Genomic DNA, 15164 nt, shown 5'->3' on the forward strand with positions numbered 1-15164 from the left:
CAAACTGGAAAGGAATCAGTCAAACTTTCATTATTTGCAGATGATAAGACAATATACATAAGTGACCCCAAAAACTCTTACTAGAAAACTTCTACAACTGATAAATACCTTCAGTAATGTGGCAGGATACAAGATCAACTCAAAAAAAAAAAAATCAGTAGCCCTCTAATATACAAATGATAAAGAAGTTGAGAAAGAATAGAGAAACAACACATTTCACAATAGCCACAAATAACAAAATAAATTGGGGTAACACTAAACAAAGAAGTGAAAGTCCTCTTTGACAAGAACTTTAAGTCTTTGAAGAGAGAAACTGAAGAAGATACCAGAAAATGGAAGGATCTCCCATGCTCTTGGATAGGTAGGATCAACATAGGAAAAATGGAAATCCTGCTAAAGCAATCTATAGATTCAATGCAATCCCCGTCAAAATCCCAACACAATTCTTCACAGACCTTGAAAAGAACAATATTCAACTTCATATGGAAAAAAGAACTACCATAGCCAAAACAATACTGTAAAAACTTCCAGAGGCATCACAATTCCTGACACCAAGCTGTGTTATAGAGCTACAGTAATGAAAACAGCTTGGCATTGGCATAAAAACAGAGAGATTGATCAATGGAATTGAATCAAAGACCCTAATATTAATCCACACACCTATGAACACCTGATTTTTGACAAAGAAGCTAAAAATATACAATGTAAAAAAAAAGCATCTTCAACAAATGGTGCTGGTAGAAGAATGAAAATAGATTCATATCTATCCCTATGCATAAAACTCAAGTCCAAATAGATTAAGGATTTCAATATAAATCTGACCACACTGAACCTGACAGAAGAGAAAGTGAGAAGTAGCCTTCAATGCATGGGCACAGGGGACCACTTCCTAAATATAACACCAGTAGCACAAACACTGAGAGCAACAATAAATAAATGGGACCTCCTGAAACTGAGAAGCTTCTATAAAGCAAAGGACACAGTCAATAAGACAAAAAGGCAGTCTACTGCAGGAGAAAAGATTTTCACCAACCCCACATCAGACAGAAGTCTGATCTCCAAAATATATAAAGAAATCAAGAAATTAGACATCAAAATTCCAAATAACCCATTAAAAAAATGTGGTACATAACTAAACAGAGAATTTTCAACAGAAGAATCTCAAATGGCCAAAAGACACTTAAGGAAATGTTCAACATCCTTAGTCATCAGGGAAATGCAAATCAAAATGCCTCTGAGATATCATCTTATACCTGACAGAATGGCTAAGATCAAAAACACCAATGATATCTTATGCTGGAGGGGATGTGGAGTAAAGGGAACACTCATCCATTGCTTGTGGGAATACAAACTTGTACAAGCACTTTGGAAATCAGTATGGCAGCTTCTCAGAAAATTGGGAATCAACCTACCTCAGGACCCAGCAATACCACTCTTGAGCATATACGCAAAGATGCTCAATCACACTACAAACCCATTTGTTTAGGTATGTTCATTGCAGCATTATTTGTTATATACAGAAGCTGAAAACAACATATATACCCCTCAATGGAAGAATGGATAAAGAAAGTGTGGTACAGTTACACATTAGAGTACTACTCAGCAGTAAAAAAAAAAAAAAAAAAAAAAAAAAAAAATGACATCTTGAAATTTGCATGCAAATGAATGGGATTAGAAAAAACATCCTGAGTGAGGTAACCCAGACCCAGAAAGATGAACATGGTATGTACTCACTCATAAGTGGATACTAGCTGTAAAGCAAAGGATATTGAGCCTATAGTTCATGATCATAGAGAAGTTAAGTAAAAGGTGAACCCTAAGAAAAGCATACATAGAGCTACCTGGAAAGGGGAAATAGACAAGATCACCTGACAAAATTGGGAGGATAGGGGTGGGTAGAATAGGGAGGGCAGAAGGGGAAGACTAGGAGAAAAGGGAGGGGGTAGAACTTGAGGTAACAGGATAGTGGAAATGGAGGAAGGCCAGAGATGAGATCAAGGAAAGAGGTATTTTGAATAAGGGAGCCATTATGGGGCTAGCAAGAAACCTGGCACTAGAGAAATTCCCAAGAATCCACAAGGATAACCCCAGCTAAGAACCTAAGCAATAGAGAAGGTGCCCAAACTGGCCTTGCCCTGTTGTCAGATTGATGAATATCTTAAATATCGCCATAGAACCTTCATCCAGCAACTGAGCTCCCAAAGTCCAGCCGAAGAGTGGGAGGACTGACAATATGAGAAACAAAGAGGCCAAGACCATGATGGGGACACCCACCGAAACAGTTTACCTGAGCTAATGGGAGCTCACCAACTCTAGCTGGACTGTGAAGGAACAAGCATAGGACCAAACTAGTTGCTCTGAATGTAGTTGACAGTTGCATGGCTGGGGCAAATTGAGGGGCTAGTGGCACCAGGATTTATCCCTACTGCTTGTACTGGCTTTCTGGGATCCTATTCTCTTAGATATAGTAGGGTGGGCCTTGGACCTTCCTCAAAGCAATGTGCCTTACCTGCTCTGAGAAGGGGATGGGGGATGGAGTGAGGGGGTAGGTAGAAGAGAATGGGAGGAGGGGAGGGAGTAGGAACTGGATTGGTATGGAAAATGAAAAAAGATAGTTTATATTCTTTCTAAAAAAATTAAAAAAAAGAGTGGCCTTAAATTCCTAACAGTCCTGCCGTTACACCCCACATGCTAAGCACACAGGGATGCACCACCAAGCTCAGCTTTGGTAAATTTTCATGTTATTCATACAATTCTTTTAAAAGACAGAAATCTTAACTTACCTGCAAAAACACTGAGGGAGTTCTCCTTGGCCATATAAAGGAAACAGAAATGGAGTATTGCCGTACCGCCCAAGACAGTGAAGAAAGTTTTTGGTAGCTTTGAGACCATCTACTGTATGGCTTGTTGTTTCTGATGTCATAGCAATTGAATGCAGGATAAAATACTGAAGGTTGGGGGTTAATTTTTGAGTTTTTAAATATTCAGAAAATGTTGTTTCCTCATATGCTATGAAAAGAAAGATGAAATTTTATAAATTAAAACCAAATTTAATTTCTATTTAAAAACATCACACATTAATATAGCCAAATCTGTTAGAGACTTCAAACAGCATACAAGTGGTCATTATCACTACATTTTGGACTATTGGTCTTATGAACAAAATATGGAAACAACCTCATTATCCTAAATGATTTGATGGCACAGTTCTTAAAATTTAAATGATAAATCTTTATTTAGTATTTTATTGATATAAAAATCTAGGAAGACAATAAATAACTCAATGAATTATGGTGGGTGGCAATATCCTCAATTCATTAGCATTTAAACTATAGAGTAATGTCAACACATGTGAAAATATTAAGCAAGATAAAATATAATGAACTGATAAAATACATTAATAAAATGTCACTTCTGCTACATTTTGCATTTTACTTTTCTTAAATATATATTTTGCATTCAAACCTAGAATAAAAACTTTTACTAAAAAATAATGAAACTAATTTCTTTCTGGCTCCTGGAACCCAAAATGCTGACAATCACACTTCAAATAATAAGGAACCCCTATAAACCTAATCGTTTCATTACATAATAGAAAACAAGTAAATGCTTTAATACTGGGAGGAAATAATCATGCAACAAAGGCCATTACTTTAGGGAAATAATATAAGTCAATAAAAATAACAGAAATTAACTGACTGAGAGACTCTTAGTTTAAGCACCGGAAAGAACTACCTGGCATTTATTGAGGCTTTACTACCAAGAATTAGGTCTTCACAATTGTGTCAAAACAAATCAATGATGCAAATCTCAGTGTAATTTTATCCATAAATTATCAACAAAATATTTTAATTTTGCACAATTTTCCAGCTCACATGTACTTGAAAAGCAGCTGACACTAAAACAATGAAATGAATTTTCAACGAACTAAAATAACTGTCCTTAAGTTTGCAATAATACAATACTAATTGGAAACCATAGCTTCTCTAAATCTAGAGGTTTCCACTATACAATACATATCATTTATGTAAATCAAAATGAATGGTTCAATATTTCAAGTGGACGTAGTCCTAAAAAATGACATCCACACAAATTTATTATTGATAATAATAACGATAAAATAACAAAAAAGAATGTGATATATCAACAATCAATTAATAGGTCTTATCACATAAGCAATGTCCTATGCTCAATTCCTAGTGTCATACACACACAGATTAAGTAATCAGCTAACCAGGGTATTTAATTTACAAAGAACAGAAATGGGAGTCTGGCATGACATTCTGGCAATGTTGAAAATATCTGCATTATACTCATTAGACACAAATTGAAAAATTGAAATATGGCTAGCATGACTGAAGGAATGAACTTTTCAGCATTTTTTTTTTGATTGAATTTAAACAGTACCATGTTGCTATGGCTAACTTACTGGATATAGTAGAGTTAGAGTACATTTTAGAATAATCAATTGTTTACCAAATTGAGGAATCATATTAAAGTTAAAATCACAAATAATTAGAAAACCCAAGTTAATGAAAAGCAATACCTTTGTATTCATCAGGATGTTCTTCATATTCCATACAAAATGTTAGAAATTTCATTAGCATTCGTTTTTCTACCATAGTAAGTTGTTTGCTATTGAAGACATCTGCTCTAGAACAGGGAACCTGAAAAGATTTGAAAGTAAAGATGATTTGAAAATGCCTGCTAATCACACAAATATTCCACATTATACTTTGTATTCCTTTCCACATTACAAGGTTATCATTTCCATTCCATTCTGGCTGCTTCCTGTCACTTTTCATCAGCTCTAATAGCATCTCTGTTAACTACAGAGCTAATTAACTTGAGAGCTCTGTTACTTAATTCTGCCAAGTTGTTCTTCATGCAATTAAAAGGCCAATGACATGTCACCCATAATAGGGAACAAATGACAATTCAAATATAGTACTGCTGCCTGAAACTAGCATTCCTCAACATTCAATCAACCTGGGGAACAAATGTTCAAAAATATCACAGGAAACTTAATGAAGCAAATTTTGTATTTACATTTATAAACAACCATGCAAAGATGGAAATAACTACCTTACTAGGAAAACAGATAGAGTCCTTTGTTCTTTTTCTAAATGAGTAATAGTAACTTGGCTGACACAGTTGAGCGGTACAGTACCTGTTCCACAATTCCGTCTCGAAATGCAAGAATCCTCGTAATGTTTTTAAACTCTGCATATCGACTAACATTTGATTTGATCAGAAGATCAATTAGTAATCCCCGAGAATAGAGAAGCTGCAGGTAGAAAGTGTTTGAGAGGATACCATCAAAGGCAAAATAATGGAAAACGGCAACTGGCAACTACCATACACAAACACACACCCCTGCTAGAATTCAAGTTACATGTTTTTTAAATGTAAAAGTATTATATAAATAATTCATTAAATGATCCCAGTTCATTATTGAAATTGAAACCAAAAAATTCTATAATATAAAGGTTTCTCTATAACTTGTTCTGGCAGTAAAGCCTGAACTCTTAAATGGTTCTTCTAGTCTTGTCTGGATATGAACATCCATGAATTTCATTACAGAAATGTTAATGCGTTTAGTTATGAAATCTCGGGTCTGCTAAGAAAGTCACACTGCACACAATACACCAACAGAACACTGTATTTCCTTCTGAAATATCTTTGTCATCTGAATGATATGATACTTCAGGAAATAGAGTCAGTTGGTTATAATAAGATGAGTACAGTGGAGCACCCCATGCTAATAATATAGACAAGCCAATAAAAACAAACAAGATGGCATCACATGGATTTGTGATAAATTTCCATAACAGAGTCAAATTCTAGGCCCCTCAAAATCTAAGTATATAATATGACCATTTCAAGAAGTGAACAATTTTAATATTGATATGTGTGTGAAGCATTGACCTAATCTTGTGCCATACCTCATAATTAATACCAGGGAGGAAAACAATAAAACTTTATACAGTATTATCAGTCATGTTTGAAATTCAATCATGTATAAATATATATTTGGCTACTTCCTATGATCATTATATTTATATTCTATAACTCAAAAAATTAAAAAGATAAAGGATACATCCATAATAACTAGAGAAAAATTAAATAAAATGTTTGACTATACAAAGAAATGTGACAGTTCAAAATTTTAATTTCAATAATTTGAGCACCTAGAAAGATAATCTGAAAATCAATATAAATTATGTGCAATTTTGTAAACTATAAATATTAGGTAAGCATTATGCCAACCGAAGTTAGTGGCATTTTTAAGCATTAATCCAAATACTCTGACTAAAAAAATATGCCATGTTATTTGATTAACTCATTCCTAACACACTACAAAACTGATACACTTTACATTATTTTTAAAATAACAAGTCTTACCTATAAAATAAAGTGGTATTTCAGTTCTTTAAAAAATAATTATTTCTATTGCAACACTCCATCGTGAGATACAAATTATATAAATTAATATTTATATAGACCAAAAATGCATTCTTATTAAGTCAAATAAAACTTGAAATAAGTGAATTTCAGTTTCCACTGAAGAATAAAAACAAATTTCAACTAAAATTATCTTAAACATAAGTTTTTGAAACATGGAAAAAATATATGTATCATATTTAATCATAAGTCTCTTTTTCAATGCCCCCTAAGTAATCTACCATGGCAATTTCACATTGATGAGATATGAAACAAAGTTGTAATTACACTCAAATAATCAGAATCACTATTAAACACTTTTTCTCTATTTGGCACATTGGCCTCATAACTGAGATAAATAAGCTTACTTAGAATAGTTTTTAATTGGAAAAAAATTTATGTAATGAAAATTTATTTATCTACTATTCTGAATAGTATAGTATTTTACCTAGGGAAATATTCATATTTCCACACACTAAGTTCAAAGCAAAGAGGCATACCAGATTTCATTAGCAAAATGTGAGATGCATGAATTGCTCCTTCCTTTTCTCTTATCACACCCTTTATGGAAAGCTTGACTGGATATTTAATTATTAATTTGAACAAAATCAGCCTTGCTTCTTATAAACCCAATGCAGTATTAAAGCCTCCCATGATCCAGAAACCTCATCAGAAATTACAAGGAGCTAACGTTAGAGCTAATTATGGAAACACCAGCAAAGACAATAGCATTTTTCACATCCTTTGCCACCAGCAGAGAGGTATGCCCCAGTGTCTTCAAACCTGACCATATGGTTTTCAAAAATGCATTTGTTTATTCTGAATATATTGAGGCTAAATTTTATAGGGGCTAGGGGCATTTATATAAAATTTATTGCAAAGAACATGAGATTTTAACACAAACTGAATAGAATTTTTCTTCTGATGGAATTCATAGTGCCCATGAATTAGAATATTAGGATGAACTACCTGCCCCTATACAAAGCATTCTTCATGTACAAAAATATTTAGTATAGTTTAAAAGTACAGTTAAGTATATTAATACTATCATTTAATGTATTTTAACCTATTGTTACTAAATTATAAAATTTTGTTTACTATCTTTATATAAAGCAAACTCTTTATAATTCAGAAACTAAAATGAAGAAAAGTACACTTAAGAGTTATAGATGTTATTTTCAATCAATTGAAAGTTATTATTGTTCTACGTTAAGATGTATAAAATAGGTACTTACTTTTGATACTAAATCAATATTAAATCTTCTGCCTTCTTTAATAATCTGTGAGTAAGTAATTTTATTTTTCTTTGGTGGCTCTGTGGTGTCTTGTACTTTAGGCACATTTTCACTTGGCTCTTCTTCTGTAGCTTTATCATCACTATGATTTTCTTTTTCTCCTGCTGCTTCAGCATCATTTGCTGCTAGTGAACTCTCTGGCTCACTGCTCTGAGTTTGTTCTGCTAGTGTTTCACAGCTCCTAGTGTTTAATGATGCATCTGCAGTAGGCAGGCAAGCAGCCTCTGCAGCCTCTGCAGCCTCTACGGAGTCCGCGGATGTCACAAAAGCGTGATTTTTCTGCAGTGCACCAGCTTCCTCAACATCTTTATGCAAATCCTGACTGATAAGAAATTATAATAATAATCAATATCATGCTTCTGACATTTCTAACCTGCTACATTTTTCTTATTGCTTTCAACTTTTCATAGCAAGTTTTACACCTCTATCTTTTTGTCTTAAGTTCTGGTACATACTGTTAAAGTTTCAATATGAAGCTTGAAATTTAAGATATTAGAGATCATGAACATGAGCATTTTTGAGAATTTAAGGCAGACAAAAGAATCATATTTTAAAAGCAAACAAACTCAGTAAAATCATCAACAGCAGATAGAGCTATAAACCCAACTGATTAATATTCTGAATGTATGTATTTCTCTTCTCTAGTCCTACACTATACAGGAATAACAGGACCCACTATCAAATTTGGTCTGAAACTAAACTGACATATTGAATGCAAAGAATCCAACATTGTACCTGGAGCAGAGCAAATGCTCACTAATGGCATCTGTCAGAAGATTAACATTTAAGTTCTCTATGGACTTGGTAGTGTGACAGAGGTACCTCAGTCAAGTGGTGAGAAGTATGCCACATCAGTTTTCCTATTATTTTGTGGTATCTACAACAAACTCTCGACATTGTTTCCTATTTATTATTAATATTTATTATTTCACTGAAAGCTTCATTTCCAAAATTATTATTAGAATAAGAATTTTTAGTCTACTGATACCTTGATAGTACAGACTTACATTCAGCTAGCCTACATTGTCAATTCCTATTCCAGAAAAATCATTCTCTCTGAGCTGCCTTACTGTTCAATACCTGATCCCAACTCCTTGTACTTAATGTCTGTTAAGTAAGTAACTGCTAACTGAATGTTTAAGACATAACAGTAGCCCTTCCACTATCAAGCCTAAATCCTACCCCCCTCAAAGTCTTTCTCTTTCTAAAATAAATACCTTCCCTCTATACTAATTTAACTGCTTTCATACATGGCATCTCTACCACTCATTAATCAACTTGAGTCTCTATATTTTGCCCCTTATCATGTTTTGTCCTATGGGCTATTTGTCCCATCCTCATAATATCAAAATTGCACCAGTCCCAAATATAATCACATATTAATAATCTATGTAGTCTACAAAATTTTAAATTCCAAAAACAACTATATTTATCAGTTTCTCCATGTACTATAACGCATGGATGCAGTTTATCATGCATGTATTTATCAATATCTTTCTAAATGCCCTTGGACTTTTCAGTACATGATCATGCCTAGGCTACATCCTCAAATAGTAAATGCTACTAAATGCAAAACCTTTTGAGAATCATGTTAGTAATCAAAAGTTTTTAAACTTTGGAACAATTTGGACAAGGGATGTTCACTTAATAAAGTCTATGTCAATATTCTACAATTAACAAAAGAACAATCCTGAAGCACATCTATTTCCAAGTGTAGTGATCTGAATGAGAAATATTCCTCACAGACTCAGGTGTTTAAACACTTGGTCTACAGTTGGTGGCAGAGTCTGGGAAGTTTGGGAGGAGCGGCCTTACTGGAAGAAGCATTTCACTGAGGGTGAGCTTCAAGAGTCCACTTCCAGTTTGTTTGCTCTGCTCCATGTGTGTAGTTTACAAGATGGAGCTCTCAGCACTCTGCACCAACCACCATGTCACTGTTTGCTACCATTCTTCCTTGCCATAAGAGATTCTTATGTCTCTGGAACCATAAGCTCAGGTAAACTCTTTCTTCTGGAAATTGCCTTGGTCATGGTATTTTATCACAATAGAAAAAAAAAAAAAAAGCAAGGAATCAAGAAGTTGGTACCAGAACCAGGGAGTGGACTATTGCTGTGAACAAGCCTGACCATGTCACTTTTGGAGGAATATGGTAGACTGTGGAACTTTGAACTAGTAAAACAGTTCAATGCTATAAACAGAACTTAATGGACATCTTTGGAATTTTTGACTGTTAATGAGCTAACTGTTGAGAGATATTTGATTGTGGGGGCTACAAGTTAAAACAACCTATATATTGTAAAGGTATCTTGACTGCAAAATTTGGGTCTAAGGATATGTGGCTTTGGAAAAGAGGTTCTGTTTTTGTTTCTACAGAAGATGAGAAGCTATGGATTCCTTCCAGGTTAATATGGCTTGATTAAAGAAGATCCTCCCTCCCATGTTAGATCTCCAAAGGAAATTGATAGTCCGGATGATCCAATGTTTCAGAGTGCCTCTGTTGCAGTTTCCTCTGACTTCTACATTCAGAACAGTGTCAAGGATGCTGCCACAAAATACTCCAGTCAGAAAAAAAATAAAAAAAAAATACTCCAGTCAGGACTTAACCATAATTCCAAATTTTTTCAGGGTTCCTCAAAGATTACTAGAACCCACAATCAGCAGAAAGTAGTCTAGAGATCTAAGCCCAAATTCCCAAAATACTGTTTATAAATGTTTGTTTTTATATAAAGGGCTGGTTATAAATTGTTATTGGTCATAGTCAATCTCTTTCCAAAGAACAAAGGGGGATATGGAATAGAAATGATGGAGAAAAAGATAAATTATTGAGTCTAATTTAACCCCCCAAAACTGTTAATCTCAACATTTTACAATGGCATGAATTTTAGTTTATTTATGTAAATTTAAGATTAACTTTGTTATACTTTATGTATACTTCTTTTTAAGGTATTGTATTTATACATCCCAATTAAATATGTAATATATAATTAAGAAATACAGATTTACAAAAATAAGTCATCTATAATAGTCAAGCTTATAGTCATGTTAGTTTTTGAAATATACAAAGATACATTTCAGATAGATATTCTCCTACATTTCAAAGACCTACAGAATGTGGCATTTAAAATGTTTTTTCTGATTTTTTAAAATTGTTTTTATTGAGCCATATAATTTTCTTCATTCCCCTCCCTTCTTGCCCCTGATCTTCTACACCCTCCCATGATCTCCATGCTCCCAATTTACTCAAGAGATCTTGTCTTTTTCTATTTCCCATGTAGATTAAATCCATGTATGTCTCTCTTAGGGTCCTCTTTGTTGTCTAGGTTCTCTGGGGTTGTGAATTTTTTTCTTTGCTTTATGTCTGAAAGCCACTTATGAGATAGTACATATTTGTCTTTCTGGGTCTGGGTTACCTCACTCAATATGATGTTTTCTAGATCTATCCATTTGCCCACAAATTTCAAAATGTCAGGATTTTTTTTACCACTAAGTAGTACTCCCTTCTGTAAATGTACCACATTTTCTTTTATTCCATTCTTTTAAAAAAATAGTACTATATAATTTAATTTTTTACTATGTTTGACTATACAATAAGAAAATTTTATTCCTGATGGATCTAACTTGTTAGCTCTTAATAATCACATTTAATAGTTTTTCACAAAAAGAACAAAATTTACAAAAAGAAGTAAATATATGATTATGCTTCTCTGGAAACAGACACCCATAGTAAGTCAATGATTAAGTCTAATTCCCCATTAGGGTTTCATTGTTCATTATTTTCTGTTTAGATAAAAATGCTTAGTAGATTTCAATCCATTCTTTTTTTATTATTATTAAAAATTTCCACCTCCTCCCCTCCTCCCATGTCCCTTTCCCTCTCCCCACTCCCCCTCCCCCTACAGTCCAAAGAGCAGTTAGGGTTCCCTGCCCTGTGGGAAGTCCAAGGTCCTCCCCACTCCATCCAGGTCTAGGAAGGTGAACATCCAAACAGACTAGGCTCCCACAAAGCCAGTACATGCAGTAGGATCAAAGCCCAGTGCCATTGTCCTTGGCTTCTCATTCAGCCCTCACTGACCGCCATGTTCAGAGAGTCTGGTTTGATCATATGCTCCATCAGTCCCAGTCCAGCTGGCCCTGGTGAGCTCCCATTAGATCAGCCCCACCATCTCAGTGGGTGGGATTTAGGTTGTTTCCAGGTTCTGGCTATGACAAATAATGCTGTTAGGAACACAGTTGAGCACATGACTTTATGGTATGATTGAGCATCCTTTGAGTATATACCCAAAAGTTTCCTATTTTAACTTCTGTTTTTATGATAAAACATTGATCAATGATAATCTGGAAAGTATCTATTTGCCTTAGACATTACAGTCTATCATGGCTGGAAGCCAATACAAGAAATCAAAACAGGAATCTGGAGATAGGAACTGAAGCAGAGACCTTGAAGGAACTGAATTTTGTTACTATAAGTTATTACAGGCTTTTTTCCTCTGGCTACCTCAGCTACCTTTCTTAACTAGTTCTGGACCACCTGAATAAAGACTGTACTGCCTACGGTGAGCTGGGTCCTTCGTTCTACATCAATTTACAATTAAGAAAATGTTCAACAGGCATAACCATAAGCCAACCTACAGTCAATTCCCCAATGTTGCTACCTTTCACTAGGTGACACTGGTTTTTGCATAGCTGGTGAAAACTAACCAGCACACTTCTATTGCAGAAAAACCAGGGCTTCAATGCCATATTGAGGAACTTTAACTGCCATAATTTTAGTTCCAGAGGACCCTCTTCCAGAAGAACCTACATGCATGTGGCATACACACACATATCCATATACATGAATAAGGCTTAAAATTAAGTCTTTTATAAATTAAAAGCTATGATATGAAATGTGATTTGTTTTTTCCACAGTAATGTTCATATGTATTTTCTTTTATTTTGAAAATTGATAAAACATAAGATGACAACTTTGAGCAGAAGTTCTATGCGTAAAGATTAAACTAAGTAGTGACAGGATAATTAATTACACTACACAGATAAGATTGAATATGGCAACTTCTTTTATTACAGACTGTGATGAGAATAGCATGAAAATTGAGCATAGCAACTGATTTTTTCAGCACCTATCTTGTATATTAAGTAAAATGAGGTTTTACGTAGTAATGAAATTCATTAGACAATGCTGGACAGCTGAAAAGCTGGAAGCTGAAAGTCAAAACATTTCATTATAAGTCTAATCAAAGGTTAAGTAAATCTGAGGCAGTGAGGAATGTGTAAGAGATTATATTTTTAGAAATTTGTCCTACTTTGACAAACTACTAAATTTCAATGTTTTCAGCATCACAAGTTGGTGAAGTTCCTAGCTCTCCAAGAAATAGAAGCATATGAGCATATTACTATTCCCATTTTTCATTAAAAAAAAAAAACCCAAAGTATTTTTGGAGTTCTGCCAAGTGTTAGGTGGCTCATATCTAAAAAAGTGATGAAGACGCTAGAAACTCCTAAATCTCCACATAATTATTCTGTAAGCAAATTCTTTTAACCAAAAGGGTGATATTTTCATGAATTTAAAACCTTACATTATGGTTTGTATATAAACAGCCTTTTCATAAAAGTTATTCCTCTGCCAAAGAAAATTAAGAATAACAGTTCAATTTTAGTAACTCAAATGTATTTGAAAACCATGAAAATGCATCTGCAAGATATAAGATGTTGGTGAATTATAAGCCCTCAAAAGAAGCTCTTAACTGTAAAAATATTTACTATCAAAATAGATTTCACAAATTAAGTCAATTATCATTTAAAATCTGAATCTCAAAGGCAATTATACATGGATTGTACTTTTAAAATAATTCAAAGGCAATTATACATGGATTGTACTTTTAAAATAATTTATCCAAACCAAAAATGTTTACTGCTTTGTATAAATGCACCTTTTTAAAAAAACTAATTGTCAAAATTTATCTGTAACTTAAAGAACTTGGATATCACTTATCAATTACTGGTAATAACCAAAGAGCACTTCCAAATGAATTTGCCATATTAATAATTTGTACTACTTTATATGGATAAAATAAAACCTGTCAATCAGCTGGCTATTTTATTCAGCACAGGTATTCACAGTAGCAGAATATTTGAATGACTATGCAAGAATGTGTTTATTTTTGTTTGTGTTGAAGAATATTTAATTGTTTAAAGATATTTTGTATTTGTTTATCGTATATTTGACTATGTAAAGACATGTTTCAATTCTTTAATTTTGTAAAGATGTGTTGTTGTTTTACCTTGTCTGCCTAAGGCATGTGATTGATCTAATAAGAAGCAAAATGGTCAATAGCAAGGGAGGAGGTATAGGAAGAACTTCTTGGCAGGAAGAACAAGTAGTAGTAGAAATTTAGGCTCTAGAGAAAAAAACAGAGGAAAGGGAGATGACAGGTCACAGACAGACAGACAAGGAGGAAGCAAGAAAGTAGGACATACAGAATGAAAGAAAGGTAAAAAGCCCCCAAAGCAAAACATTGAGAATTAGAAACAGCTTAAATTAAGTTAAAAGAGCTAGAGAGACAAGCCTAAACTAAGGACAAGCATTCATAATTAATAATAAGTCTTTGTGTTTATATTTGGGAAACTGGTTGGTGGCCCAAAGAAAATTCCAACTATAAATAGCATCCAACATGGGGAAAAAATTTCCACCTAGGGCCCAAAAAGCTGAAAAAAATGAAATGGCTCATTTAAGGGACATTGCTATGCAGAGTACTTGAGAAGTCAACACATTAAGTGGAAACAGCAAGCTAAGTAAAATGCCTGAAACAGTGTGGTTCTCTGATGTGGAATGCTCCTCTGTATTGAATGTTTATATTAATATGCTTATATTAATATAAATGAGTTAATTTAAGAGGTAAGAGTTAGTTTATAAGAAGCCTAAGCTAATTGGCCAAGTGGTGCTGTAATTGATATAGTTTCTGTGTGATTATTTGGGTCTGGGTAGCCAGGAACGAAAGAGCAGTCTACACCTACAGGTATCAACTTCCTAGAGCTGGGAATATTAAATGCAGCTCTAGACCAGGTTTAAGGCTCAGTTCTCACAGAATCTACTCATTGGGGAGGGAGTGGAGCCAAATGCCAGAGCTGCACTCAGAGGGCCTAGATGCTACTTAACAGCTTAAGATTTAGCTCACTGTCAGAGACAGCTATATATGGACAGTAAAACAGATCAAGAAGGGAATACCTTCAAACAGGTAACAGTGTACATAGGTGCTTAAAAAAAAGGAATAGACAGTCATAGGGAAAATAGTTGAAAAATAAATAGTTTTTTTTTTTAAAAAAGAGTAAAGTAATATTTAAAAAGTTAGTCATGTAATGATATACAGGGAAATACACAGGGAGTCTAGATTCTGTATGGTGCTTTGTTGACTTTGAATTTTTGAA

At 33.9% G+C, this 15164-nt stretch overlaps 1 protein-coding gene across 2 annotated transcripts in view; it reads right to left on the reverse strand.

Annotated features, from left to right (window-relative positions):
* Window positions 1–15164, reverse strand: part of Chm (CHM Rab escort protein) — a 154720-nt gene that overhangs the window by 81235 nt on the left and 58321 nt on the right. For both annotated transcript variants that reach the window (XM_057759801.1, XM_057759802.1), the window contains 4 exons: window positions 7680–8061; window positions 5171–5287; window positions 4547–4667; window positions 2784–3009 (listed from right to left, as the gene is read on the reverse strand). In XM_057759801.1, the coding sequence (XP_057615784.1) occupies window positions 2784–3009; window positions 4547–4667; window positions 5171–5287; window positions 7680–8061 (846 nt within the window). The remainder of the gene's footprint in view (window positions 1–2783; window positions 3010–4546; window positions 4668–5170; window positions 5288–7679; window positions 8062–15164) is intronic.

This window comes from Chionomys nivalis, chromosome X (genome assembly GCF_950005125.1).
Source record: "Chionomys nivalis chromosome X, mChiNiv1.1, whole genome shotgun sequence".
NCBI classification, from domain to species: Eukaryota; Metazoa; Chordata; class Mammalia; order Rodentia; family Cricetidae; genus Chionomys; species Chionomys nivalis.